Below are 26,495 nucleotides of genomic sequence, written 5' to 3'. Positions count from 1 at the left end.
CCTCTCCCTAAGTGATCTGTATTAAAAGTCTTTTCCTTTTATTACAGCCACTTTATTCATCCTTTTGCTTTATCCTCCTGCCAGCCAACTCCAACAAGTTACATACTTCACAGGAGAGAAGAGTGGAGCAGATAGATGGTATGGGAGGATGCAGGATACACAGGTCCATGGAGGTCCCAGAAAACACAGACTACCTTGCCCAAATTCCTGGAATATGGATTATATGTGACTTACTAAAAATGAACTATGAATTTTATTAAGTACAGGATATATATTCTCTTCTGCAAAAGAGATTTAAGTGTAAGTTTCATTAATTTTGGCTGCAACTTGTACAGCCATCTCAAACCAATCACAAAATGCTATATACAAAACAGCATACTATCAGGATTTATCTGATTTCAGTAGAGTCAACATCTAGTGCAGGTGAATATTATGTAGCAGCTCCTATACAAGAGGAAAACCAAAAAAATACAAAATTTGCTAATGAAATCTATTGGTATAGTCAGGACTATAGAGCACACTACTCAGTATGCAGGACATTCGTTACAAAGAACCTTTGTACATTACTTTTCACAAAGACTTTAGCAAAGGTGCCAAAAGAAAAAAAAAAAACTGCACATGTAGATATTTCTATTACTACAGCTACTGTAGAATGAATTGCTTTGTTCAGAGGTGGTTTTCTTCTGCAGGTATTGTTACTCTATTGGCTAGTGATGATAAGCCAGCCACAACACATGAGTAAGCTAAGCAAAGCCCTTAAGTGGAGGAAGAATGACTTAGGATCCCTCTCATTCTGCCTTCCCAGAACTTACCAAAACCTCATTAAACACAACACCTGTGTTCATCTAAGAAGAGGATCAATAAGCTTCTGAGTTAAACAGTTCCATTTCCTTACAGGCATAAAATACCGATGTGATGGACAGATTTGTCGCATGGGACAAATGCACACACACAGACCCCACAGGGAGGTCCCGCAAAGTTCACGCAGATTCATGGTAGGGCATAACCAACTAAATTTAGTAACTTACTGGAAACAGTTCTATGCTCTCTCCTCAAAAAAAAAAAAAAAAAAAAAACAATTTTTAATCTTTTTGGGTTTTTTCTGACAAGGCAGAATCAAGGATTTCTTTGACAGTACTTTGGTACCACTCCAGCGCCAGACAAAGACTTTTCCAGCGGCGGAGAGGGGAGCGGTGCGAGGGGAGAAGGAGCCCGGCGGGGACAGGGAGAAGGAGAAGAAGGAGCCCGGCGGGCCCCGCACCCGCCCTGCCAACAGCTCGCTCTGAGCGGGGAACCACTCCCGGCCAGCCACCCTCAAACGCCCCAGCGCGGCTGCCAAAAGCCAAAAGCCACCAGGACACGTGGCTTTATCCCGGTCCCGGCTCAGGGAGGAGGGAGAACGCCGGTCCTCCCCGGGCGGGCTCCCTCTGCCCCGCTACACACACCCGACCCCGCGGCCAGCGCCTTTTCGAAGGCAGGACCGCCACCTGCCAACCTTGCCTCGACCTCCGCTCTCGCTCACCTGGAACTCCAGCCCGTAAATCACCGGCGCGTCGTCCTCCATCGCGACCCCCCCAAGCCCAGCCGAGCAGCCGCCGGCGCGTCCGATGCTTTCTGACCCTCGGCGCGGCCCGTCCTCGGCCGCTTCCGGGAGCTGCGCGCGCGCGGCCCCGCCCGGCCGGCCCGAGCGCAGGCGCTGTGCGGGGCGAGCGGCGGCGGCGGCGCGGAGGTGACGGGACGGGACGGGACGGGAGAGAACCGGAGGGGAGCGAACCGAGCGGTCCTGCGGCCTGAGGGTCGTTCGGGTGGGCGGGTGCTCACGGGGGTTGTGCCTGCAGGAGGCCGTGGGGCAGGCCGGGGCTGCCGCGGGGCGTCCGGGCCGGGGCTGCGGCCGCCCAGCGCCCCTCCTGCTGGGCCGCCCCTGCTCGGCCGCTGCACCGGCCATAGCTTTGCTGGAACGGGACCTAGCGGGGCTCTGCGACCGGGAGAGCAAATGTTGAGTCACTGGAGCAGGCTGCCCGGGGGAGCGGGCGAGGTCCCGGACCTGGAGGAGTTAATTTGAGGCCAGGTTGGATGTGGCTCCGAGCAGCCTGGTCTAGTGGAAGGTATCCCTGTCCATGGTAGAGGGTTTGGAATCGGATGATCTTGTAAGGTCTCCTTCCAAACCGAACCATTCTGTGATACCATTCTATGATACTGTTTAGTGGGAGGCATTTGGTCTTCAATCTCAATGGTTTTACGACATGTAGAAAAAATCAAGAGAAAAAATTTTCAGAATTGATTCTGTGATTAGACATTAAATGGAAAATGTCAAAGGGAAGATGTGAAATAATGAAATCACGATTTTTTAAAGCAAGAATTTCACTGTTTATATGGTACTTAGGAGTTTTGTTGTGACACCTGAGCAATATACAAGTAATAAAACCAATTCTTGTTTTGGTGGGGGCTTTTCCTTTTCCAGTTGCTATGGAGAATAATGAAAGCAATGCTAAGGATGCAAAGAGCACCTCGGGTGAAGATGACAGCAGAGACATAGTTCAGCAGAAAACTCAGGAAGAAATTCTCTTTCATGAGGAAACCATTGATCTTGGTGGAGATGAATTTGAGTCTGAAGGGAATGAAACTGTGTCAGAGGATTCAAATAATTTTGTAGATAAACTTAATGAGCAAATGATGGAGAGTGTCATTATTTCAGATTCCCCAAACAATAGTGAAGATGACACAGGTGAACTTGGTTGTCTTCAGGAGATAGTAGACCAAATGGAAGCTAAAGATAATGAAAAAACACAAACAGAAGTGGATAAAGAGTTTTTAAGTAATGAGAGTGAAACTGAACATGAAGAAACTCCTAAAGACATTTCTGAGATTGGAACAGATGATCAGGCATCTTTAAAGGAAGACTCAATTCAGGAAGCAGTGAAGGAGGAGCCAAAGTTGGGAAACAACGTTTCTGTTGAAACAAAACCAAATAATGTTGATGAGAGCACACCTGAGGACCGAATGTTGTCACCCAGTACTACCAAACCATCTTCTGAGGCCGAGCCCATTCCTGTGTGCACCATCTTCAGCCAAGCAAACAATGCTAGTTCCCAGCCACAGTTGTTCCTGCCTGATGGTTTTGAGCCTCAGATGGTGAAATCTCCCAGTTTTAGTAGTATAATAGAGACTCCAGTGAAGTACAATCCACAGGTGGTTCAACCAAGTCCTAGTCTAAGCAAGTTCTTTGGTGACACTGTTAGCACTAATACTTTAGCTTCTGATTTTTTTGATTCATTTACGACATCCAATTTTATTTCTGTTAGTAATCCCAATGCAAGCTCTTCAGTTCCAGAACAAATGTCCTCTCTTTCTAATGGTGGAGATGGTTCTTCATCCAACCCTACTTTCCCTGTGCAAAATGGGAGGCCTGAAGCAGGTGGTCCCCCATCATCTCTTGAGATAACTCAATCCCCCAAGCCATTCTCACAAATCCAAGCTGTTTTTGCTGGGAGTGATGACCCATTTGCCACAGCCTTAAATATGAGTGAACTAGATCGAAGAAATGATGCTTGGATTCCTAGTGAGGAGACAAGAAATGTTCTCATTTCAGTTGCTACACAACAATACAGCGCCGTGTTCATAGACAAGGAGAATCTCACCATGCCTGGATTAAAATTCGATAATATCCAGGTAAGAGTCTGTCACTGTATCTTCCTCTGTGATCATATTTTAGAAATACTGTAGAAGATCTGTCCAATAATTTGTGTGTCATAGTACTTCATATTGTTGGGGATGGTCACCTTGTGTGTATTACTTCAGTCCTAATTAGAAAATGCAGTGTCACTGCTGCCTTGTGCAGGAAGAGGCTAAAACCAGATCTCATTTATTCATAGTGACATTTGTTTGCTGTATGGAAAACCACTGTTGACAGTTTCTGTAGAAGCCAAAGCTGTTTGTATTTTTAAGTACTTTATTTCTGGTCTTCTGAGTTAGTAGGGTAATACTCACCTTTAGAATATATACACAACCTCAAAGCTCTGCTGCAGAGGCTAAGAGCAGACAGCTTTGTGGAATTCCCTGCTGTGATCAAGTGGGAAATAATTTCACTCATGTTCACAGTGGTCTCAGTAATGTTAACACAGACTGAAATGGCATAATTTCTGTCTTCCCTAAGTAATGGAAAGGTGTAACTTCTAAGAAAGAGTGCTGCAGCAAGCTGCTGGGAAGGGATAACCCCAAAATTAATTAGAGGAGATCACAAAATAAACAACATGGTAGTGAAAAGTAATTTTTTGTCATCTATCAATTTCATTTTTTGTCATCTATCAATTTCTAACTGGTGAGAAGGCATAAAGCATTTTTTTCAATATTGGGGAAATTTTACTCACGTGTATTCAGGATTTCTCCTTAAGTAGTTTTATCCTGGCTGCTCAGGCAGGCTAACCATCATGATGTTTTGGCTTTTTTTCTTGAAACAGGCTAATCCTACTATGCTTCTGGATAATAGAATTGTTGTGTAGATAGATGGTGTTGAGAGTTTGGATGCTTTAATCCTTAATTATGCGTAACAAAGACCATCAGTCAATAGTCAAATACAAGCAGAGAGCAGTCTGCAGTAGCTTCCCAATCTGCCGGAGCTATCAGAAGAGGTTCTGGAGTGAATCAGGTCCAGAGTTGCAGATTAATTATCTGAAAAATCTTGAGTTTCTGTCACGAGCAATAAACACCAGTTTAGACATATGTTGTACTGCTGCTGCTTCTTGGGTTTGCTTTATCTTGAAACATTAGTTTGTTATCACAGAGCCAAATAATAAGTGTGAAAGGAAACATTATAACAGGAAGCTATTCCTCCTCCAGTTGTACCCAAAATATCCCTTAGACCTTGATGAGTTATTCCAGTGTGTACTCTTTCTCTCCTGACAGCTAATTGGTTAGACAGATGGAGTGATCCCTTCTGCAGTCTCCAGGGATGATGGTCTCCTTTTTGCAAGCTTCCTTTTTTACAATAGTTCTCCTTCCTCAGTGCAGTCAGGGATTAAAGGCTTGTTTCTGCTGATGATTCCCTAAATCTGGGCATGTGCAAATATGCAGATCCACCATTTAGTACATAATTGAAGGGAAAATGTTTGAGAATGTCCGTGTGATGTATTTCTGTGAAAGACCTGATGTAAAATCATCAATGGAATTAAAGGAAATCCTAAAGCTTTCTTCATTGTTTAAAATTTATAAGAGTTTTGTAGACATGTCCAGAGGGACAAGTTCTGAAGTGCTTTATGTTTAGAAAACTTTCCTGACTTTCACTTACTGCTTTTCCTGAGTGCCTGAGTGGATGCCTTGACTGATTTGACATCCCCTAGATTGGTATCATTGTTCCATAGTATAGCAAATTGTGTATTTAACTGTAACTGTAATTGTAGAGTGCTTGAAATGTAAACTGAAACATTGTGGGAGGTATATTTTCAATGTCAAAGTAGCTTCCAACAAGGGCATTACAGCTTTGATATGAATAGTTTGCTAATGCTGAATGCTAATGCAAGATGTTAAACCTAGCTACATGCAGTGGACAGGTAAGTTGGTTGAAAAATGCATTTGCAGTGAGTGAACTCTTAAGTGTGCTTCAGGGAAGGACTGAAGTTTCACATTATATGTATTGACGAGCTTGGGACTTAATTTTTTGCCCTGTTTGCTCAGGAAGTATATTGTAAGAAAAGTCTTATGTCAATAAATCACACCAAGAAAAATACTGAACGACTTTTATTTCAGCTGCATGCTACTTCTTGACAGCCATTTAAAAAGCATTGTTTCTTAAACTTACTGTTGGGTTGTGTATGGTAAAGATTGTAGCAGTGTTCTCAAAGTGTCAGAACAAATCTGAGTGCTGCTTTTTATGCTCTTTCCATTATGCCTTTTTTTCATGAATTGCTCTCTTCTGTCATTGTCCTTTGTTTCATTACATTCATTTTTACTGTTTCCTACACCAAAGGACTGTTGGATCCAAAGTACTGTTGGGGGGATGTAAAAATTCTTCTGTATTTATGTCATTTTGCACACACTGTCTTTTCTTAATTCTTTGGGCTCTTCTGTCAGGTAGATCTGTTGTTTATTCATGGGTAAGTGACATCATTAGAGGTAAAAAATTTCCACTAGTTCTCATTTCTTAAGAAACTAGACAGAAAACACAAATATATGTCCCATCACTGTCCTTGGAGAAAGTTGAAACATTTAATGTCAATTGTCTTTGTTGTAGCTAAGCTCTGCTGTTATTATATACAGTTTGCTCTCTTTTTAGGCAAACAGCTACTGAACTCAGATAGCCCAGTTTCTCTGATTGATGCCTGCAGCTAGTTCTTTTGAAATTTAAAACACTTGTTGAAGGATTGCTGTTTACTTTGTTTGATGATCTCTCAAAGTTTATTTTCTGTGGATATTTAAGGCTAACTTACTGTGTGCATGTTTATTTTTGATCAATAGATTGCACCTTTCAATGTTAACATATATTACAAAAACCTGTAAAACTTTCTTGTTTTCATAAGATCTTTGAGGAATGTTTTATAAGATCTGTGAATGACAATAGTATAAAAAGCAAGTAAATCTGAATGTGTCAATGCTAACTGAAACCTATACATGGAAGAAAAAATATAGCAAATTATGTGGAGTACATGTAGAAGTTTTCATTCCAATTTATTACACATGTAACATACTGGAAAATTTGTATTTCTCTAGAGGAAAGAACTCTTTTGCTCAGTTTTAATTCTACATTTTATCTTGCTGAAATACTGTTTTAAATAATCTCATTATGTGTTTTCCTTTTCTTTTCCATGAACACCAAGGGAGATGCTGTCAAAGACCTAATGCTTCGCTTCTTGGGGGAGCAGGCTGCCGTGAAGAGACAAGTTTTAAATGCCAACTCTGTAGAGCAGTCATTTGTAGGCTTGAAACAGCTAATTGTAAGTAACAATCATCAAATTATATATATTTAATACTGTGTTTCTCTCAAGATAATTGGGAGCTACTGACTGAAGAGAAACTGGGAAAAAAATCTGTGTATTAGTCTATTCCTGACCCTTCAATAGTACTAGCCAAACTGCAATAGTCTTTAATGGGATGACACTGGGGTTTAACCATTTGGGTTTAAATCACATAGTAAATGTTTCTTTACTTGCAAAAGTTACAAAAAATTATTTTAAGTGACTGTGACTTTTTATGTAATACAAATGGTTGCAAAAACAGATTTAAATAATATTTTTGTTTACATGTGTATGTACTTATGTTTTCACCTAAGTGTTTTACAAAAAGATGTAAAAGTTGTAACTGGTATGATAATTTCAACTGCCTGATTTTTTACTTCAGTGCAGAAAACTAAAGCAAATTACTTACAGAGAAAAGCTTAATTCTTGCATTAAAGTAAATATTTCTGTTCTGAAAATAGTTGTGTCTAGCCGCCTTGTAAACCTTGCCTTATTCCTTTAACCATCATGTTCTTGTGTAAAATCCATTACTATTACATGACTGAGCCTTAGTTAATCTGATGGCGTAACAAAATGTTTAGATTCTGAAAAAATTGATGAAAAATTACTGAGGAAAAGTAGTGAGGAATTATCAGGACAGGCTGTATTTATTATTTAACATATTTTAATTTAATTGTGTGACTTTACATGTAAAGCTTCAAAAGAGATTACTTCTTTGTCGTGTTAGGAATAGTCTAGCAGGTCGCAGCAAACACTGGTAAAGGAATTCAGAGGTAATTTTAGAAACTAAAGATGAAAAAACAGATTGTGATCTCCACCCTAGACACATGTTTTTCTGTTGATCTCAATGTTTTACTTGACTTGAGAGGGGAAAATAATCTTATGCAAAAGTCTTGCACCCACCAGTGTCTTAACTAGGAAAAGCTTTTTTTTCCACACTTTCCATCTTCTGGAAGAGAATTTTTGATGTGCGGGAAATGCCTTTCTGTTTAGCCTGGTAGTGGTGTTTGTGCAAGATATTCTTCTGTGGGGCAGACCATCTTGTACCTTAATTACAATGTTTTTGCTTTGAGCCTGCTCTTAAGCATCAGAAGAGTAGTGTTAAAGCTTTTAGACCCAAGGCAGTGAGCTAGGAGGCAGTCTGCAGCTGTAGGATATTTTGTTACTTCTTGCACTTACAGTTACTTATGCTACTTATGTTTTTGTTTTGGTTTTTTTTTCTTAATTGCCTTATGTAGAAAGGTGGATTTTTTTATAAAATTGAAACCATTTGGATAGAAGTTAGAATGTTCTTTGTTTTTCAAGGCTTTGAGTTGTTAGCTGTTGGTTGGTTGGAGTATGCAAAATAACTTTCTCAGTTTCATTTGTAGAATTAGTTTCTTTTTATGATGAGAATTAGTTGGTCTTTTTTCCTTCCTTTGCAAACATTGCATTTCTTCTTAAAGTCTAAATGTGGAAAATTTATTTCTGATTGACTGTAGTCTGTAAAGTTAAAGGGGTTTCAGACTTAAAAACATTAAAATCCTATGCTAGATGATACTAACTAAAATATATATATGCTTTTTACGTACATAATAGACCAGAATGAGATATAATAACTACTTTGTTACTAGTCACAAATTTTACTTTGTTTATGAGAGAATTTCTGACCAAATATGTTCAGTGAATAAACCTTTTCATACGAAGGGCAATTTGCAGGCAGTATTTATATTAAGATCTAGTTAAAAACTAGTGAGTATTGGGAATGTTGCTGTGCAGTTTCCATAAAGTTAAGATTTTTTCCCTTAACTCTTTATTTGGTATTCTTTTGTACTACACATGAACATGAGATTTTGTGTCACCCAATTCGATCCCTTGCAGCAACTTAGAAGAATGTATTTTGAATGCATTTGGAGTGCAAAAGAGAAATGCTTAGAATTAGGATAAATTTCACCTTCAGACTGATATCTATTATTTAGATGTTTACATGTGAGTTGTTGTCTGAATTCTCAAGTCTATAGAGACCTAATAGTACAGTCCCTAGATGGGTGTCCATCTGAAAGTCTCAACAATTACCATATGCTGTAGGAAGACACTAGTGACAGCTGAAACCAAAAGTGAATGTTTAGTCCTCTTATGAAGAAATTTGTTAGGATAAAATTCTCAGATGAACTTGGGCAAACTCCATTGTATTATGGGGACAAAAAAAAAAAAAAAAAAAAAAAAAAAAAAAAAAAAAAGAAGAAGAAATAACAAAAAAAACCCCTGTGTGGGGTTTCAGAGGAAACTGCTTCCTTAGTGTCTAGTTACTATTTTAATCCTGCGCGGATGGAAAAATATGCTTACCAGTATACCAAATTTTCAAACCACATGTCTTCAGCTGCAATTTTCAAGCTTTTCTATTCTACCATATGATTAATTCTGTTGTCTTATTTGGCTGTTTTAATAAATACAAATATACTGCTTCTACTTTCAAAGGCTATTCCAGAAGCTTATTCCTTTTGTTGTTAATCAAAGGCATTCCAATCAGTCCTTCCTCAAAATCTTTCTTCTAATCAAAGCTAAAGTTGTTTACAGTAATTTGTTTTGGTCTTATGTTGCTTTTTAAGTAATTTTTCTTTTCCTTAATATTTGCTTCTTCTCCCCTGCTACTTTGTATGAGCAGACAGCCATGACATTTCCAGATTTTCTTTTTAAAGGAAAAAATAACCCTTCTCTAATCATCTCATCATGGATGCCTTCGTAATCATCTTTGGAGCTCTTCTCAGACTCTCTCCCAATTGAAACTAACATCTTTTTATTGTCACTGCTCAGAACTCATTGTAAATGACATGACTTGCCTTGTGTTTTACCTTTTCTATTGTACTGATATTGTAAATCATCTGGTCCCTGTTTAGTGACGTGGTCCTTACATATTGACAGTACTGCCTCCTAGGGTACATCTACAAATGAAGATACCACCTCTTTTAACCAGGGCTACAACAGAATAGCTTATATTGGACTGTTTCCAGTGTGCATTCTGGAGTAGTACCTTCTCGCATTCCTGTAAAAGTTCCAGTAAAAAACATTTAAGTAAAAGCACTTCTGTGGGTAAGATGCAGTTAGTGCTTGCAGCAAAGAATGTTGGAGACTGATGTCTTTTTGGGGGGATCATAATGCAGTCTGCAAAAGCTTCCTCAAGTACATCTAATTGTCGGAAAACAAAATTTATCAAGAAGTTGGTAAGCTAAACTTCAAAAGGTGCACCTTTTCTGATGAGATCACCAGCATGTCTAAGATGAATAGTTTTTCACCAGGAACTGAACTCAAATTATTAAACTTGGTTAACAAAATTGTTCAGCATCAACTTGCTCTCTAGATGATTTGAATGACATTTTTGCCAGTAAACCAAAGATGGTTTATTGAACAATTGTACTTCCACATTTTCAGTTTCTTCTATGGAATGAGCAGCAGTGAATTGGAAATGCTGTACAGTTAGCAAAGCAGTGTGGAGGTGGTGTAGGTGAATTAGTTTTACAACTTCAGGGCTTTAAAGAGATAAGGGACTGCTGGAGCAGTTCTGCACAATAATTCTATAATAATTTATGAATAGAGTTATAAATCTGTACTGGATAAGTTTTTATATTTTTGAACTGAAAACAGAAAATCTGGATTTTCAGATTCTAAAAAGTTTTATCAATCTGGCATGGGAACATGCATTAAATGTAAGCAAGATCTCGTCACAGTGTTGCTTTGTTTTACAGCCGCGAATACAAGGTGCAAGCTGCAATTGTGTTAGTTCTTGTTATGGAAATATTTTAGCCTGGTTTTTTACCCTCATTTGAACAAACAGCACAATCTTGCTTACCAGAGGCCCTTCTGATGTTTGGAGTTGTAAGGTGCCTGCAGCCAGAGGAATTCAGTCTTTCAGAGTTATCATACTTACAAAAAGACTGCTGTATCTTGCCACTGTAAATATGTAATGTTCCCTGTAAATATGGAATAATGTCCTCAAGCCACTAGACCAAGAAAGGGTTACTAGCTACATTTTCTTAACTGGTGTGTAAATGCTCTACCAATGTAATTTACAGGGGAGAAGCATGTCATAGCTAGTGGAGGAGGACATTTTAATCACTTTAATGGTGTTACAATGTAGAGTTAATAACTCCCTTTGAGTCTATTTTTTAAAAGTCATATATTGTTACTTTTGCACATGAGTAATGTGTGCTTTTGCATATATATTCAAATATAACAAACCTGGATACAGTGGTATAACATACATAGTCACTTTAATGAGTTATAAATTATTCTTATAAATAGGGGAGGGGATTGTTCTTTTGTTTCTAAAGCAGTGAGCAATTTCCTACCTTTTTATAGCTTATTTGAGAGAAGGTGGGAGTAGCACAAACTGTAAATATGTGCTTTTGGGAAGAGGTTGCATTTCTGTACTAAGAAGCAACTATTTATTGGAGAAAATTTCAGTGGTTTATCTGAGAGACTGAATAATGTTATAAATTTCTTTGTGTATCAGAGGAGTTCCCTTTTTATCACTGAACACATTTTCTGTAGATTTCCAGTCTGCGTACCTCTCTTTGCTTGACAGAAGAATTACATTTGAAATTTGTTTTACTATGTTTTCCCTGTCTGTATGTAAACCACCCCCAAGATTTCTGGGTTTTTTTGAATAACAGATAAGTTCTGCAAGGACTGATGCATTGTCTGGTGGGTGGCTGATATGCTTGGCCTAGCTTTGATGTGTGTATAGCAGTTGGTACTGAGATGGTTTGGATTTTTTATTTTCAGTGATGTATATGGATTGTTTTAAAAATCCTTTCACTAAACATCTAGTCTAATAGTGTTTAAAAAGTACAGAAATCATGCTGGCTGGTGACTTTCATTAAAAGAAGAACAGCTCCATACTTTTGGGGGGAGTGGAAAGATGATACTAACATTATGTGGAGAGTAGTTCTCTTCTTACAGGCTGCTGCTGTGTTAGTGAACTGTTTAGCACTAATATTTGGCTGACAGTGTTCTTTCTTAGAGAAATTAATGTTTTCACACAATTACAGCTGGACAACCGTATCCTGATCATCACAGAATAATTATTTTTGTCTTTGAGAATGTTTTCAGTAATTTTTATGCTGTACCTGAAGCTGTAGTGTCTGTATTTGCTTTGGATCACTACTTAAAACTTACAAACAAAATTCACATATAAGGAACCTGGATTTTAAGAACTGTGTGATTGTAGACCATAGGAAGCACAAAAATGACCTGCAAGGTTTTGAGGGATGTTTTAAATGGATAAAGATTTCTGGTAGACTGGCAACTCTTAAGTCTGGTGCAATTTGCCTGAGACAATAATTTGTCCAGTTAATATCAAATTAGAGTTGTACTGCCAGCAGTCTTCTATTAACCTTTCAGAGAGAATTATGCTTTGTGACAGGCAGGTAGCTCTCATTTTGAAATAATTTCAAATATTCATCTTCAAACAAAGACTGTTTTCACAATAATTATCAGACTTGCTTTTCTTGGCTGTCTTGTTCAATAAAGTATTTTTTGTCCATGCCTGAAATAGAATTTAAAAGATTGTAGCAACTGGGTTGGTCATAAGTGATCCATTATTATTTTTTGATCCTAATTCTCATTTGGGAAGACAAGTTGAGCAGTTCTAGTTTAGCAGTTTTTTAGTTTTTGTGTTTGCTCCTGTTCTAAGGATAATAAGAATGTAGTTTCATTCCTCTTCTGGAGAGAATTTCAGGTAATTTATGTCAGTATCTTTCAGCTTTTCTGAGTTGATACAGGTAGATGTTGAAGGATGCAATAATGCATTATCAATTCCTGCTCTTTCATAAGAAAGTAGATGGCTCAGAGTCTGCCATGCTGTTTCGTGGTCTTGCTCTCAGCCAACTTTTACATTTCCAGTGGAGCCCAACTTTATCTGGCATCTGAGGCAGAGAGAGATGAGGTGGGTAGTGCGTGGTGATTTCTGTAGGGGACTGTTTGCAGTTTGCAGCCTGTGTGGCTGCAAAATGGAGGCCAGAAAATAGGAAAACTCCAGTTGTTACTGCTGTTTTTTCAGTGTGACTGTTTGCTGTATCAACATGTTTTCTAAAACATTGGAGAGAAATTAATAAAATACCAATTCCAGATTAGTATCTGGACTTTGCAAGCCCCAATATAAATATATTTTATTCCTTCACATTTCATCAAACAACATAATTATTTTATATTACAGTCATATTTTTTAATGTATTAAGAAACTACTTGAAAAAATTACTACTTTCAGGAATAGCATATATTTACTTTACAATGACCTGCTGGATACATGTCTCTTTAAAAACTCCTCTGTATAATAGAAAAGTAGAACAGCTTAAAACCTGTGAAGCATTAATCTGTGTTTTAAATTTTTGGGTTGTTGCATCAGGTTATACAAGGCAGAAACATTATTGGGATATCTTGGTTGAAAAACTGATTAACAGTGTGAGACTACAGTTTAATTTCTCTAACTAGGAGTGTTTTCGTTCTATGAATAAAAAAATTTAGGAGTATTTTGAAATTAGTAATTCAGTGGAAATTCAAATGTTTACTTTTTTTTTAGGTGAAACAGTTATTGTTCTCAATCTGTCATTTTTGCATTGTGTTCTTCCTCATTCTTTGTTTTTGATTAATAGGAATTTTGTATCCCGGACAATGCTAAAAGTTTATTTTAATGAATTGAACTATACTAGGGGTTATAATCTAAGATACTGAAGTCAGTGAGATAAGAATGGGCATTGAATACTTTATGACCATAGAGTAACTTTGGTATTAGTGATAATACATGGCTGGCAATTTTTTTCTTCTTTTTTTTAGGAGGAAAAAAAAGTTGTGAATATTTTAGTATATTCATTTGTATAATCAAACATGATATAGCTTTAAGTTTAGAATTCCATATGGTATTGCATATTATTTTGTTTGAGTGACCTGCTGATATTAGTACCTGATTTCCCTTTTTGCCTAATTAGACATGCAGCTTTGACAAATGACATTCTGTTTCTCACTGGCCAGCTCTCCTGACCTTGTCATTATTATTGATGGGTGCATGTCGCTGCTGCAGGCAAAATCAGCAGTTGTACGTTTTAGGGACTTGATGATTTTGCTACTTACTCTTTTCTTCTTCCCAGAGCAGTAAAAACTGGAGGGCAGCAGTTGACTTGTGTGGGCGGCTTCTAACTGCACATGGTCAAGGCTATAAAAAAAGTGGACTACCTGCTAGTCATACAACAGATTCTTTACAGGTATGTTTAAATATGCCCTTGTCACCTTTTTACCGACAATATTCATCGTGGCTTTTTTTTTTTTTAACACGATCAACTCCTTTTCCTAATTGTAATATAGGTTATTTAAGTATTTTAGCAAGACACTTTCTGTTTGCTTATGTAAAGTAGGCCTTCATTTAAAATAAACCTAGTTTTTTTAAGGAAAATCCAATCTTGATTCTATGTTTTTAACGTTTTTACACTAGTAAAATGAAATATGTTTTGCTGTTTTGAAAGACTCACTCTGCTAAAGTTCATGGAACTATCTAGATTGTGAACTTTATAGTAAGATTCCACATGTTAGAAATATGTTTCATGTTGCTTAGAAGATAAGAGTCCAAATTAATAAAATATTGCAAATGATTCAGATGTGACAAATGTGAACTCGTGTTTTTGACCGGAGTGATTATAAAGCTCATGGCATTTCACCAAAAGATTTTAGGGATACCCTAAAGTTGGAAAAGCAGTTAAAATACCAGATTGATAATTCGTACATGCTAACTCATTTCAAGGAGAGATGTTCTAATTTTGAGGCTGGCTAGTTTTTAAACTTGATCTTCAAAATCTTAAAGAAATCTTGTCTATCTTGACAAACAATTAAACATCAGTCCTCTGAGCTTTGTTTTGATGATTTGATGAAAAGTACTATGTAAAAGAGCAGATAAATATAAATCCTGATTCTTTTCGGTAACAGAGAAACTCTTGACTCAGCTTTTATCAGGAAAAGTTGAAATTGTATTGGATGTGGCTTTTGATTGAAGCTACTAACAGACCTTGTCTTTCCATTTTTTATATGTGTCAATTTTTAGCTGTGGTTTGTGAGACTAGCACTGCTGGTAAAACTGGATCTGTTCCAAAATGCAGAAATGGAATTTGAACCATTTGGAAATTTAGACCAGCCTGATCTTTATTATGAATATTATCCTAACGTATACCCTGGACGTAAAGGTAAAACACTTGATTTATGAAATGCCTTTTTTTTTTTTCCCCTTTTTAACGGTCATTGTAAAATACTGGTTGGACTCAGGGGGTGTTTAAGGCTAAAGCATTGGAGAGCTATGGATTATGTTGGTTTTGGGTTGGTTTTTTTTCCTCAAAAGAACATGATTGATTAGTACATTAAAGTATTGCTCGCATTATGGAGGTAGCATTAAGTAACAACAGGTAGAGCAATATAGGTAGGCAAGGTATTTCATGATGCTGCTACAGAGAAATGTTTTTAATAATAAAAATAAATATAATATTTTAGTTCTAGGATACTGAAATTAAAAACTACCAAACTTGAATAGTTCATTTTACACAAAACCAGGCTTGAAAGTTGATGAGAGAGTTTGTGGAAACAAGACTCTATAAGCTTTTTACTCTTCAGTTCATCCAGGTAGTATCACTATGCTATCTTTAATACTTGCACACCCATATGCTACTGCAGGTGTTATTTCCTGGTTTCTAGGATTAAAAGAAAATAATATAAATTTAGAAGTAAGTTAATAATTCTCCTTAATTGAAACATGATTAAATGTAATATAATTTGCTAAATAATTAAAAGTAAGTAAAAATCAGTTATTTACTATGTATCTCATTATTGAAGAGAACAAAAACAACACCAGTTTCAAATTTTTTTAAGCAGTTTGTCTCAAGTTACAAATGCACTACTTCCCACTGCTCCAAATAGCCCATAGGTTAACCACATAGTTCCACTACTCAGGATATTCTAGCTCTCCAGAAGTCTGGGTTTGAAAAATTGCTATTTTTAAGAGCAATTTTGCTCTTGTTCGGGCTATTTTGAAATTTTATTTTTTATATCTGTTATTTAGAAAAGAATAACTCTCTGATGCAAGTACACTGTTGAGTGTTCTTAATGTTCTTTGGCTTTTGTATTTGAACCACAGTGTGTAATAAAACATTTTTAAGAATGCTTTGTTACAGGCAGTGCCATTCTGAAAACTTACAGTCCATTTTACTTGAGATGCTGGTAGCCTTGAGGCGGTAACCTAGAAAGATAGAAGATTTTGAGGTTTCTGAGGAAGGGAAGTTGGTTTCAGACAGTTCAGGACTTTTTGCACATTATTTTGCATAGTGATGCAAAAGGTGAGTTGCAGCCCAGCAAGGCCAGTGGGGACTGCCTGGAACAACTCCCTCTGATGTTACTCATGACCTTCAGGTAATCACAGGCAATCCACTGGGAAGGAATTGTGTCAGTTGGAAGGGTGAAAGAGGTCCTGGTCATCAGGCTGGACAGCTTGTTGGGTCTGGTGTTCTTAGAGCAGCTGCACATACAATGCTACAGCAATAGTAGTCTTCCACAGGCCATATGTAGGTCTCCACATCTTTTTCAATATTAAAAATAGGCTGTTTTGTCTAAGAAAAATCCTTGCAAGTGATATCAGTATTTGAGATACTTGAGTGCCAATACCACAGGTGATGCAGGGAGAAGCAGTTCTGGACAGTCTGGACAGGTGTTGAAATCACCTGTCCTGTGACTGAGCTTTGGATCCTGGAGCAATCTCTCAACCACTGTAGCTATTTCATTCAAGTTATGAGGATATCAATGGTAAAAAGAGGTGAGCTTAAGGAAGGTAGTCTATTTCATAATTGTATGCCTCAGTTAATTTTTAACAGTTGAACATACTGGGACCATAATCTGATCATTTGGATGGAGCTGACCTGCTAGTTGTAGATATCTCATATACATCCAATGTGATTATGATGTGGGAACAGCTATTAAACATTTCTTACATAGTTTTGAGGAGAGAGAAATAGCATTTCCCGGGTTGTAGGAGAACACAAGCAGTAGTGTTTTGAGGAGAGAGAAATAGCATTTCCAGGGATGTAGGAGAGCACAAGCTATGCTGGATTATGGATAAAGAAATTTAGTTTACATGCATTGTTAACCAGCTAATTTAAATAATAAAATACAGATAAATCACTCCAATGTTTTAGTTGAAATATATTAGTATGAATACACAATCCACTGCTATTTGGCAATTTTATGTATCATTTTGTGGTGTAATAAGCCTAAAAGAAAGAGTTTAATTTCAACATTTTAATTTTGATTCATGGTATATAAATGGAGTAAGCACTTAAAAGACAATTTAAGAAGTAAGAGTATAGATATAAATTATGTTCCCATTAATTGTGATATAGATAATACTTTGCATAATTTCTTTGTATTCGAAATATTCATAATAAAAAATATAGTACATCAGGAAGTTTTCTGGGTTTTATGTGGGAAGTAGGGGAAGTTCAAAACTTACAGCAGTGAGAACAATCCATTAATCTCTGAGAAATCTATCTGAAAGAATTTAAGTCACAAGTAACTGTATGAAAAGTGAAAGATGCTTTTCCATTAATGTAATTTAATATGGTCAACATAGTCCTCTCAATTTCCCTCTGAAGCTCAACTAAAGCTGTTTCCCTTTCAGCAGTACTGCTAATCTCTATTTCCTCCTCATATTTTGTATGGCATTTGCAGCCATGGTGTGCATTGATCCCACTATTGTTGTCTTTATCATGGCTGTAAGACCTCGTCCTTCTGGAATCTTCCTTTCCTGATTTCTATGGGCTCTTTGTTCAGTCATCTGCATTGCCTGTAGGAGTGCAGCCCCTCATTCTGCTGGGTCCTTGTGTTGGCCAGTGGGGTTGGTTAAGGCACTCGTAGATCATTCCTGATTGATAAGGAGCAGAGAACACACTGTTCTCATTTTCTAGTAAAATCTTAAAATTCCTTAGTTATACATCTAGTTCTTTTTAATTCATCTGCGTAAAGAAGCAAAATAGTCATATCTTTACATATATTTTTCTTTCATAATAGGTAAGTCCTTAGGTCAGGAACTCTGTTTTATATTGCTTCCTGCACATCTTCTTTGCTCTGTGTGGAATATGTAAGGCTGAATTTTTGTCATCGTTCTCATGACAGATGGATTTCAGGAATTTTTTTTAACGATTTTAACTTTATATTTACACAGTCTGACCCACTTCTATTGATACCATTTTTGTCTGTGTTCCTTGTGATGTATAATAAACTCTCATATGATAGCTTGCCTAACCTGTGACAGCATTTCCATTGATAACGCCTATGCATTTCTGAACCTGTGAGAGCCAACAATTAAAATGGAACATTAAAATGCTATTTCATTCTTCTATGAGGTAATTTGGTCTTGTTTCTGGTTAATAGAGCAGTAAGTTCCAGAAAAGTTAATGCTAACAAAATCAGTCTTCTAAAGCTACAAAACTTGTGAATAACTTATTTTGTATTACAAACGGGGAAAAAATAAGCTATGCATTAGTAAATTTTTGAACTTCTGACCAGAAGCTCATGTAACGTGGGGTGTGGTTTCTTTCCCTTTATCCTTTTTAATTTTCTTTCTGATGATGCAGCATCATCTGTATTCCTCTAAATGAAATCAGTCTTTTATTCACTGGTGGGAAGGGACTAAATTAGGAACATGGCATTAAATATCTAGTTGTATGTGTTCCAGAAACTTACTTCATAGTGTATTCCTTCCCTTGAGCTCTGGTTTCAATACCAAGACAAGTTTTTAAAAGTGTGGCAGTGTTGTGACTACGGATAGACTAGTGTGTCCTGCAATAGTATGGCACTTCTGGATGGATAGTGATTGTTTAAAAAAATAAAATAAATTTTATATATATATATATAAAATATTTTCTTCTATAACTATAAAATAGTGTCAGTCTAGATATCACAACTGCTTTGGCATTTTTCACTATTGTTACTTTTATGACATCAGTAATACCCACTGTATTTAGAATTTTTATCAGAAATATATGAAAAAATTGATAGAAAAAATTTGTGTGTGGTTTCATTTTTGATGTGTCCTTAGTTACTCAAGCCATGGTCTTAATTTGTTTCTTTTATTCAGTTTTGAAATTCCAGTCATTCTAAAGGAATCATACCATACATGGTCTAGAACTGTCACACCAACCCATGTTGGTAACAAGTTTTCAGTGCTGATGTCTAAGGTGAACTGTAATAATTGTTCCTTCATTTTGTAAGCTTATAAAATAGCAAAAATTGTGGTGGGAAACCTGTTTTATGTCTGTTGATACAGAAATACTGTGTTAGCTATCAAAACACTTACCCAAAGTATTTCTCTAATGCTCACAAAAAACATTTTACGGGTGTCTGCACTGTGTATAGTGCAGAGGACTAAGTACAGTTACAGTTGCAAGGTCTGCCTGCAGCTTAGTCCTCTTTCTGAATGTCAGCTTATGCCATAAGTAAGGACAGACTTGGATGGGGAAAATTATCTCCTTTATGTGATGCCTCTACAGTGGCATTTAACAATTTTGAGTTTACTGTCTTCCTTTTTCTCTTCTACGTGTCCATGCCAGTAGGAGGCAGGCTGGCTGAAGCTTCCATTTTTTTAATTTATGGGGTATGATGATGCTATAAATCATCCTTTTTTTTCACCTTCCTGTGATTTGGTTAGTGGGGTGACTGTGGCAGAATGCAAAGTGGTGTGGGGAAAAAAGATTAATAATAATAATAAAAGGATTAATAATAAAAGATTGTGGTAGGTAGAGAAACAAAAGGAAATAATCAATTCAAAAACAAAGATAAGAGAAGAAAAGCACAGGCTAAAGAAATTATGTCTTAGAGGGTGCTCCTCTTGGTTAATAAATTCTGTAGGAAAGCAGAAAAAAAAATACTCCACTACATTGTTACATGTGGTACTGTTTTTTTCTCATGTGTTACCACAAATACTGTATTAACACTCCCGTGTCAGACTGATTGAGTCTTGGCAGTTGTTCAGGAGAGTTCTTCATTCGAGCTCATGTTGGCAGTAAAAAACATATTAAAATCTCTAGTGGAACAGGTTACCCATTATTTTGTTTTCATGATTGTGTACCTCTCCACTGCCTCTTTAATTTCACTGTTCTGTTGCTTCAGAGCTACTGTCTACGTGTAAAATCAGCTAATATAGCTTGAATAAAACCACACAAATTTTGTGGTTCCAGTTAATTGTTCAGGCTGCTCAGACATGCAAATAGAAATTTTTGTGAAATAATACAGATATTTAGTTAAGAAATGTATGTATAATCTAATGGAATAGAGTACTGCTAAAATACTTACTTGTACATTCTTTCCCAAGGCTAAATAGTTGCATTGAAAACAGTATCAGCTTTAGACAGGATTTCTGTGTATGAGCAAGCAACTAATTTCTAAATTTTGGCTTATTACAGTTATCAGTAGGTAAGATTTAGGATGATCCCTTTGCTGCAGGGCAATTTTTGTAGTTTTCCTGCATTCTGTCTTTTATGGTTTCCTTTCTTCAATGCAAATAACTGCAAATTACTGAAAAAATATTTTTGAAACTTTTTAAAACCAGATCATGATTCAGAGTTTCTGTTCTTAGGTCATGTGCAGTTAAATTGTAAAGTATATGCAAGCATGTAATTTCAGATAAAATTTTCAAAACATTTTCTTTAAATGGTTACAAGCATTTTGTCTCCTGTCTCATCTTCAGTCTCTCTGGATTGAAGGTAATAACCAAAACATTGGAAATTAGTGTGTTGAACTGGGATTTTTAAGTGTACTTCTAATTTCTAGTCAGTGAAGCTAGGATTTGAACTTCACTACATTATCCCTCTTAAAAATCCTATAAATTATACAAATACACTGTTGGTAGAAGTATGTTTTAGTGCATATACATCTCTCTCTATATATATATGTGTAAAGCAGAATATTTTTCAGAAACTAGATACAGTTGATCCAGTTAAGGAATTAATGTGGTTTTTGGTTTTTTTTGTTTTGGTTTGGGTTTTTTTACTTTTATAAAATCCCACTTTGTCCTTTCAGTAATTGCTAATCTGCTCTTCTGTTGCTTTTGGGCATTTAAGATTTGTTAAACAAACTGTAGAAGGCAGATCAGGAAGCATTTCTGGTTGCTGGTTTGCAACAAGAAAATTCAAGGATAAAATAGCTGGTCATTGGCATACTCTGCTCCAAAAGGGCTGTAGATCAGGCCTGCAGCTCAAATTTGATTGACATGAGGTGATGTTTATGTTTTGACAGTTATGAAAATGTGCAGCTGTTCATAAAGAAATAGAAATTGAAATCTGTGGTCTTAGAAAGTTTTACCTGATCTTGCTTTTTATTCCATCTGTTCCCATGCTTTCAGTGTATCCATTTTCCTTTCAGCAGACCATTTTTTACTTTTGCTTTTTGTATTATGATAATACATTATTTATATAGATAGATAGATAGATATCTATATATATATACACACACACACACACGAATGACATTACTTCATGTGAAAGTGACAATCAAGCATCACATTCTGTGGAAAAAAAATCTCCGGTGTATTTAAAAGTAATTGCTAAGAAAATTGTCTTAAAATTAAACCATTTTCCATTATATATATTTTTATATATTATTATGAAATCTCTAAAGAGGAGCAACAGAGGTCAACTGTAAAACATCAAGCTAGAACAAGACTTGCTTAACTTAAAATTTCAATATATAGCAGTAATTGTAGGGTATTGCCTTCTGTGGACATTATCTAAGCTTAGCTGACATGGTTTTACTGTGTAAGGACATTACTGCAGAAATTGGAAGAATGAAGTAGAGAGCAAAATCCATTCTCCTATGCTCTTAACAAAGTGTTTTAATTGCAGGATATTGTTTTAAGTACTTCCTTTACATGTTGCCCTGTTAAATGCAGTACTGAGTGAAATATAATAGTGTATGGGTTTGGTTCCGAGTAGTTTTGCAAAACACAGTCTGGGATAAATTCAGTGTTTATATAAAATTTTCCTGTCCTTAGTGGGATGCCACAGGAATAGATATGTATGCCTGCTCCTAATAGAAACCTGTTACAAAGAAATATGTCTTTGCCTGCATGCTTTATGTGGCCTAAAAGTGAGTAGGTGAAATTTTTCAGACAAGATAATGTAATCCTTAGACAAGCTCGTGTATTATTTCTGTTACAGCTGAGTGTTAGTGCAGTCAGTTGTACTTTCTTTTTTCCCCAATAGAAGTGTGTTCATTGAGGGATGTATAGTTTTTTCCCCCTGCTAATCTTTTTTTTTTCATTAAATTTTCTGCTCCAAACTCTACAACCTGCCTTTCAGACCTTCCTAATACTATTATTATTGATCTGTTCAAGTCATCAGCAGATATCATTTACTTCTTTCAATTTTCTTGTTAAACCAGATAATGTAAAATGAAAATCACAGTATTTTCTGAAAATCTCTTTTGCCTTTTTTAAGTCTCACCTGTCAGTCCTAATACAGCTGTTAATCAGTTACAGAATTACATTGGTGAACAGATCTCTTTGCATGCTTTTTCTATTACTGCCGTGTATTTCTTTTTGAGAAATGTATGTAAATTGTATTAGCACCTTATATAAGTAGCACTCATTGAAAACTTTACCAAATCGTAAGTAAATTTATGTCATTTTTTTAACTAGAAAATCAGTCTATTACTGTAGGAACTGAATTAGATAAATTTCCCATACCTCATATTATTTAACTAAAAAGAAGTTTACTTATCAACAGGAACATATCTGGGAAAATGCACTTAACCAAAAATCTCAAGAGTTCATAAGCAGTATATTTAAGGTCTTTATTTGGATTGAGTGGCTTGAATAAGTGCTGCAGGGTTTTTTTGAGCAATTTGCTCTTCTGATTTGACCTGAAATTACACAATACTGTTTACATGGACTGGTAAGAAAGCCTTACCAGTGGTAAAAGGCTGTTTCTTTTCTCCTTTCCCCAGCTGTCACATTTGTGTGAGAGCACGTGTACAGTTTCATCCTTCTCCAAAAAAAAAAAAAATCCTGCTATTCAGAAGGATTACAAGGACTCTGAGGAAGAGGGCAGAAAGAGCTAGTGTTTCTGATATTTTAAATGAAGTTAGTAGCTTACTCAATAAATAACACACATTGATTGCACTGATTTGCTGGATGTTTACAGTAAAATTTCTTTTGTTTATGTCATGAGTTTCAAAAAGAGAAAGAAGAAACAGGTGCTAGAGTTTTGGATGCTCCTGTGAGAAGTTGTAATACAAATTCTGGTTTGAAAATTCTTTACAGTAACTAACCTTACACCCCAAGCCAGCTTTCTTCTGGTTTGTTTGAGATCTCTCACCACACTTGATGTACTACTGAGGATCTCACTAGAATGTTTTTTTGTCACAAGCTATGAAGGAAATACTTAGCGGTTGAGAAATAATACATCCGTACAGTACATTTTGAAGTAATGAAGTTCTGAATGCCTGTTACAACTGAGGATTTAGTTGTAATAGGAAATAAATCAGATTCTTGTGGAGTCTGAGTTGACCTAGAGTTGCATTCATCATTCTGACACCCTCTGACACCACTTGTGATGATATACATTGGTTATGGGTTGTTCTTTCCTTCACAGGGATTGTGGTAGAGTGGTTTCATTCAGCAATACATAATATCAATACTTTTCAAAATACAGAATTTCAAAAAACTGCATCACAAAACATTATGTAAATTTTATTAAAAATTGCTAATGTGAGATGTTTCATCTGTGCTCCTTTAAATACCTGTTTTTATGTTGACTGATTCAAAGAAAACTAATTCAAGTTTTCTGTATGAGTCTTTTTTGAATTGACATTTTGTTGCATTTTACAAGATGATGTAAACATACAAAGTTGTTCAGAATTGACAGTGTTGCAACACAGTAACCAAATGTTGCTAAACCTTTAGTTTTTTTCAGTTTTTTACAAAATTTTCTCCTCCTCCTTTTACTTTTGCCTCAGAAATCCCATTGAGTGCGGCAGAAGGTGCATCATCAGTAAATTAAGACTACCTTCTCCAAAAGAGCAGTACCAAGCTAGCTGGCTTTAGGCACTGCTTTTTCTAACAGGATTACTGTCGGATTGTGGAGTTATTAGAACTTGGTCCTTGGAGAGGTGGTAGAGATAGAACCAGCTGGAGTTCAGATTTGCTTCCATAGGTTTGCAGTGCAGTTTGCAACATGTCTGCAAACCAATTTTTCTCTGGTATTTTTGCACAGAATTTACTCTTAAATTATTTTCAACTTTCTTTTTGTTGTTGTTCACTCTCTACACTGACTGTGTATCTTCTGTCATGGTAGACACTATTCAGAATACATACATAAAATATTTCACATCTTTTGTGACCAGTTGAATCAACTTCTACATGTCTCTTAACAGAATTTCAAAGGTGGTTTTATTTGCTTAATGTGTTTTCCACATATGATGATGCATGAAACTCGTGTGCATCCGTTACAGGAACACAGCAGTCAGGGAAGCCATTGGGAATAGTTAGCATCAGCAAAATAGAATTTATGTAGACATAAGTGGCTTACTCTGAAGGTCATAATTAGTGAGACTTGTGATTAAAATTTTGTCAACCTTTAAAAAAGTCTAGAGGCAGTGACTCATTTTGTATAGCATTTACCTCTTTGACATACAAGCCTGTTAAGAACAGGTGCAAAAATCTATTTACAAAGCTCCTGAGTCCTGTTTTTGAGAAAAAATGAGGCAAGAGGTAACTTGAGAGAGAAATCCCCTTAGAATATGTGCATAGCAAATGTACATATTAAAATATTAGAAATGTGGTGATGCCTTGAAATGGCCACCTGAAACAGGCTAGACAAAATTAAGATTATAAAAGGGGGTGTTTATTGAAGGCCTTTATTAGGTACACCTTGGGCAGTCAAAAGCCTCCATGGGGCTACATCCAAGACGGACGATGGTCATGAGTTTTTCACACAGTTAAAAGTTTGGTCCATTTACATATCAGGGGTTAATTCTCCAATTACATTTTCAGGTAATGAAGTAATTTACTCCAAGTTTGCCCCTCCCAGTTCACTGTTGTTTATATCTCTTGGAGCCTGAGACAGTAAGTTTCAGGCCTAGAGAGGAATTGTTTTCTCTGAATAAAATGGGAGAACAGTAGCTGACAGGCTATGGAGTTTTAGAGTTAGACACTAAAGCAGTACAGGATCTGAAAAATAAAAAAGCTAAATCCTAAGGCATCAGTGGCATAGTATTTTGCAAGGCATATATTCCCATTATACCAGCTCTGATTTGGTTTCACTAGTGGGGTTTAGTTTTTGTTTGGTATTGTTGTCTGTGTATCAGGATTATGCAGTTATCTGAAAGCAAGATGTTGCACGCATTAGAGTTCAGGTAAACTCCTGAAACTGCTTGTGAAGTCAGCCAGGATGCCCATAGACATGGACAATGAGGTCTTTGGCACTACTACTACTACTATTAATAGTAATTATTATTATAATAATTGAATAATAACAACAATAGTAACAATAACAACAACAGTAGTGGTAGGAATAAACTTGTATTAATTTATTTTTCTCCCCAAATATTGCTTAAATTTCCTATTCTTTGATACTTTAAATGAATCAGAAGTTACACAAAAATATGCAAAGAGGTTTTGCATGCCCCAGTTATATCTCTTTCACAAGCATACTTTGAAGGCCAGTAATTTCATCTTATTTCTTCTACATTGGTTGTAAAATATACATAACTATTAAATGCTAGTAATAATGTAGCTGCAACTAAAGTAAACTTCATTTTTCTAATCCTTCATTTTAATTAGTTTGAAGAAATTTTAAATGAAACATTGTACTTCCCAGTACAGCTTGGTTTTGAAAATTTGAGTTAGTTGCACCTTCTTCTTGCCTTCTTGATTATGATTTACTTGTGTGTGTCTGTTTAAAATGTTTTAAACATGTCACATGATACAGCTGAAAAGAAGTTTCCTATTTTCACATCTTTCCCATTTTTCATCAGTAGAAGAAAAAGATATGAAGGCAAAATGGACTTTATGATGTAGCACTAGTGAGACATGCCTTTTTAACATAGGCAAATCACAAACTGATCATTGTAGCAAACAAACTTAACAAAATTAATTGTGTGTCTAGGTTCCATGGTTCCTTTCTCCATGCGGATTTTGCATGCTGAACTTCCTCAGTACCTGGGAAATCCTCAGGAATCACTTGACAGACTGCATAGTATGAAGACAATCTGCGCCAAGGTAACAGCATCTCTAGGCACTAACATTTTGTGATGTTTAAAAATAAATTTTACTGTCCTTATAAAGAACATTAAGTTTCAATTATGATATTTTTTACTCCATCTTGATGCAAGTAAGAAGCTTGCTATTAAAAGTAATGAAGTGCCTCTTGCATTTTAAGAGTGATCCTCCTCTTCTCTGTGGTAGCTCTGGCTCAGTTGAGTAGAGCAGAGGACAACTTTCATGCTTTTGCCAGACAAGATGTAGAGCACAGTAAGCAGATGTGTTTAAGGGCA

General features: G+C 36.3%; 2 protein-coding genes across 5 annotated transcripts in view; one reads left to right on the top strand and one right to left on the bottom strand.

Annotated features, from left to right (window-relative positions):
- EIPR1 (EARP complex and GARP complex interacting protein 1) overlaps window positions 1-1,673 on the bottom strand; it is a 73,721-nt gene extending 72,048 nt beyond the window's left edge. For all 3 annotated transcript variants that reach the window (XM_064412023.1, XM_064412024.1, XM_064412025.1), the window contains exon 1: window positions 1,523-1,673. In XM_064412023.1, the coding sequence (XP_064268093.1) occupies window positions 1,523-1,564 (42 nt within the window). In that variant the 5' untranslated portion in view covers window positions 1,565-1,673. The remainder of the gene's footprint in view (window positions 1-1,522) is intronic.
- The window catches only part of TRAPPC12 (trafficking protein particle complex subunit 12), a 51,010-nt gene continuing 26,111 nt past the window's right edge, over window positions 1,597-26,495 (top strand). Inside the window, exons 1-6 of one of the 2 annotated variants that reach the window (XM_064412021.1) lie at window positions 1,597-1,729; window positions 2,462-3,669; window positions 6,810-6,926; window positions 14,069-14,182; window positions 15,013-15,151; window positions 26,108-26,220. In XM_064412021.1, the coding sequence (XP_064268091.1) occupies window positions 2,467-3,669; window positions 6,810-6,926; window positions 14,069-14,182; window positions 15,013-15,151; window positions 26,108-26,220 (1,686 nt within the window). In that variant the 5' untranslated portion in view covers window positions 1,597-1,729; window positions 2,462-2,466. Of the gene's footprint in view, window positions 1,797-2,461; window positions 3,670-6,809; window positions 6,927-14,068; window positions 14,183-15,012; window positions 15,152-26,107; window positions 26,221-26,495 lie in introns of both variants that reach the window. The other variant, XM_064412022.1, reaches the window with a different exon arrangement.

The sequence above is a fragment of the Passer domesticus genome, chromosome 3 (assembly GCF_036417665.1).
Source record: "Passer domesticus isolate bPasDom1 chromosome 3, bPasDom1.hap1, whole genome shotgun sequence".
In the NCBI taxonomy this organism is placed as follows: Eukaryota; Metazoa; Chordata; class Aves; order Passeriformes; family Passeridae; genus Passer; species Passer domesticus.
This window is presented reverse-complemented; position numbering and strand designations above follow the sequence as displayed.